A 2,555-nucleotide genomic window follows, 5' to 3' on the forward strand; every position below is an offset into this window, starting at 1 on the left:
GTGTAGAGAGAGAGAGAGAGAGAGAGAGAGAGAGAGAGAGAGGAAAAATAAAAATTCCCTGCTTTCAGCTTTAAAGAATCAGGATAGGAGAGCTTAGGTTAAATCCAATATGACACAGCAAGAGTGTGCTCTGTGGTCGCATGCAAACTTGAGATTGAGAGGACAATACCTAAAGCTGGAGCACTGGCGCTTCGGCAGCGATCTTCGCACCGAGTGAGAGAGGAGAAACACATGCGGAGACAGTCGCACAGCCCGAGAGATGGATTAGTCAGAGAGAAAGAGTAAAGAGAAGATACACAGAAGCCCATGCAAAGACACTGTAGTGTTGAAAAAGGCTGAATAAGATGGTTAAACAGCTGTTATGGTCAAAAAGCTTAGAGGACAAAAGTATTCAGAGAATGGAAGAGCAAACAAGCACAATGACACCAGCTGAGGTTATATATATAGTATTAATAAGATCAAACAGTGAATGGGTGCCGTGAGAATGAAAGTTTTTGGGTGAACTATTACTTTAATTTATAGCAAGAAATAAACACTGTACACACTAAATGCATGGTTCTCTCAAAAGCTCACTTAATTTGGTTTTCAGAAACAGCCCATGTTAACAAATTATTTCAACACAAAGAATTGTGGGTGCTGTGAGACAATTGCTTACTCAGGTTGAATTCGCTGTCCTCACTTTCATCAGGAGACAGTTGCAGTGGGGAAGACGGCTGCAATCGCACTCCATTCTGCTCTGGACGACTAAACTTGCCCGGAAGTGTCTGGTATTTGTTATTTTCAGGATTATATCGGTTCTGTGGAAGAAATGCATTTATCTTAGCGATTAAATATTTATGTTGAGATTTTTATATTGCTATAAATTATATTAACCATAAAAATGCATAATTACAAACAGTTTTAGAATTTAATTAAACATATAACATAAATAAATAAATGAACAAATAAACAAAAACATTTTATTAGAAGAACAAGAACGAACACTGTAATATCGGTTGTAAGCGTTTTCTTATTAAGCATTTTTGTTAAACTAAGCCAGGCAAACAAAAAAATATGCATATATTATGTTAACTAATGCATGTGCATACAACAAAGGCTATTGTTGTGGTTCTGGTGTTGTGTTAGCTTTAGTTTATTGGTTTATGTTAGCTAATAGTACCTCTAAAACAGCCTCTACTGGTTGGCCCCCTACATGCTTAAGAAAAAACAATAGTCAAAACACACAAACATACACTCAGTTAGACGAGTTACAGTGTTAGTTGAAACATACAAAATCAAAGCACAATGTTAATCTAGCATTAAAGAGATCCGAGTTGAGTTTAGACATTCAGACTAAAAGCATTTTGTTAATGATAGGAGTTGGTTGGCCACAAGAAGCAGAATAGTCATATTTATTTATACAAAATGATTCTGGTTTTTGTACCATCTGTAAGCTTCCACTTTGGAGTTCTTCCAAGCTGGTGGACAGCATCCGTGGCATTGACCTGAAAATAAAACCATGAACAATTATATTAAACAAGCTTTGCTTACATTATTGCAGAATAAGTGCATCTTGTTTGTTCAGGTTAAGTCACAGACTAACAAATGTAAGCTGGAAGCACATTCTCATGGTTAAAAACAAAAGATGACTGAAATTAGAACATCAGAAACAAAAACATTTGTATTATATGTAGCCTTAACCCAATTTTAAAAATAAAATGATAAAGATGAAAATGAAAACTGGTTTGCTATTTGATTTCCAATGCAAATTAAGCAGCAAAATTAGAATGAATTTATTCACTCTCAGTTTGCAAGCTGACAATAACATCGTTCCTGTCAAATTTAAATTACATTTTGACAAAAAGAAATAAAATAAAAATAAAAAAGCAATCTCAAGGCAAAACTACATAAAAAAAAGAAAAAAATCAATAAATTATATATATATATATATTAGGCTTGCCGCAATAGACGGTGCTGACAGTGATACCGTTGTTAAGCCGCAACACCGGTTACGTCACCTGCCCACCGCGGCACCGACCCCCACCGTCGTTTTGATTTTTTATAGTAATAAAAATCATTTAGTTCAGTAAAAGAACAGACACTACAATTAAAAACGTTCTACGTTTCTTATTTATTTGGTTATATATTATACATGTTTACTTATTTCCAGTTTTGTATACCTATTAAAACTTTATGTAAGTTATGTTATTTTATATTAGGCATAGCTTGCCCTATAGCATGGTGTATTTTTATTTGTTTTGTTAATAAAAGTTATGTTTTATATATAGACTAAAGTGAGTTTGACGTTGTATTTTGTTGTTGCATTCAAGCAATTGACGCCGAACTGCCGCTAATTCAAAAGTGAAAGTAAAATACAGGGCTTTTAAGCTATTTAAAAGCGAGGAAAAGAGGGAAATTCAAACGAACTAAAAACGAACAATTGCTTTACTCCGAATTGCCGCTATTTCAAAAAAAGTAAAATGCGCACACCGCTTTTACAAGCTATTTAAAAGCGAAGGAAAGCGAGAAAAAGAGGGAACGCCCCCGCCCCCGCGGTGATACCGGTATTACCGGTG

General features: G+C 35.0%; 1 protein-coding gene across 1 annotated transcript in view; it reads right to left on the reverse strand.

Moving 5' to 3' along the window:
- LOC107701079 (liprin-beta-2-like) overlaps positions 1-2,555 on the reverse strand; it is a 46,453-nt gene that overhangs the window by 5,891 nt on the left and 38,007 nt on the right. The window contains exons 17-20 of the mRNA XM_016503015.1: positions 1,424-1,484; positions 1,160-1,195; positions 656-797; positions 170-202 (exon numbers count right to left, since the gene is read on the reverse strand). Coding sequence (XP_016358501.1) covers positions 170-202; positions 656-797; positions 1,160-1,195; positions 1,424-1,484 — 272 coding nt within the window. The remainder of the gene's footprint in view (positions 1-169; positions 203-655; positions 798-1,159; positions 1,196-1,423; positions 1,485-2,555) is intronic.

Source organism: Sinocyclocheilus anshuiensis, unplaced genomic scaffold (genome assembly GCF_001515605.1).
Source record: "Sinocyclocheilus anshuiensis isolate Anshui unplaced genomic scaffold, SAMN03320099.WGS_v1.1 scaffold1423, whole genome shotgun sequence".
NCBI classification, from domain to species: Eukaryota; Metazoa; Chordata; class Actinopteri; order Cypriniformes; family Cyprinidae; genus Sinocyclocheilus; species Sinocyclocheilus anshuiensis.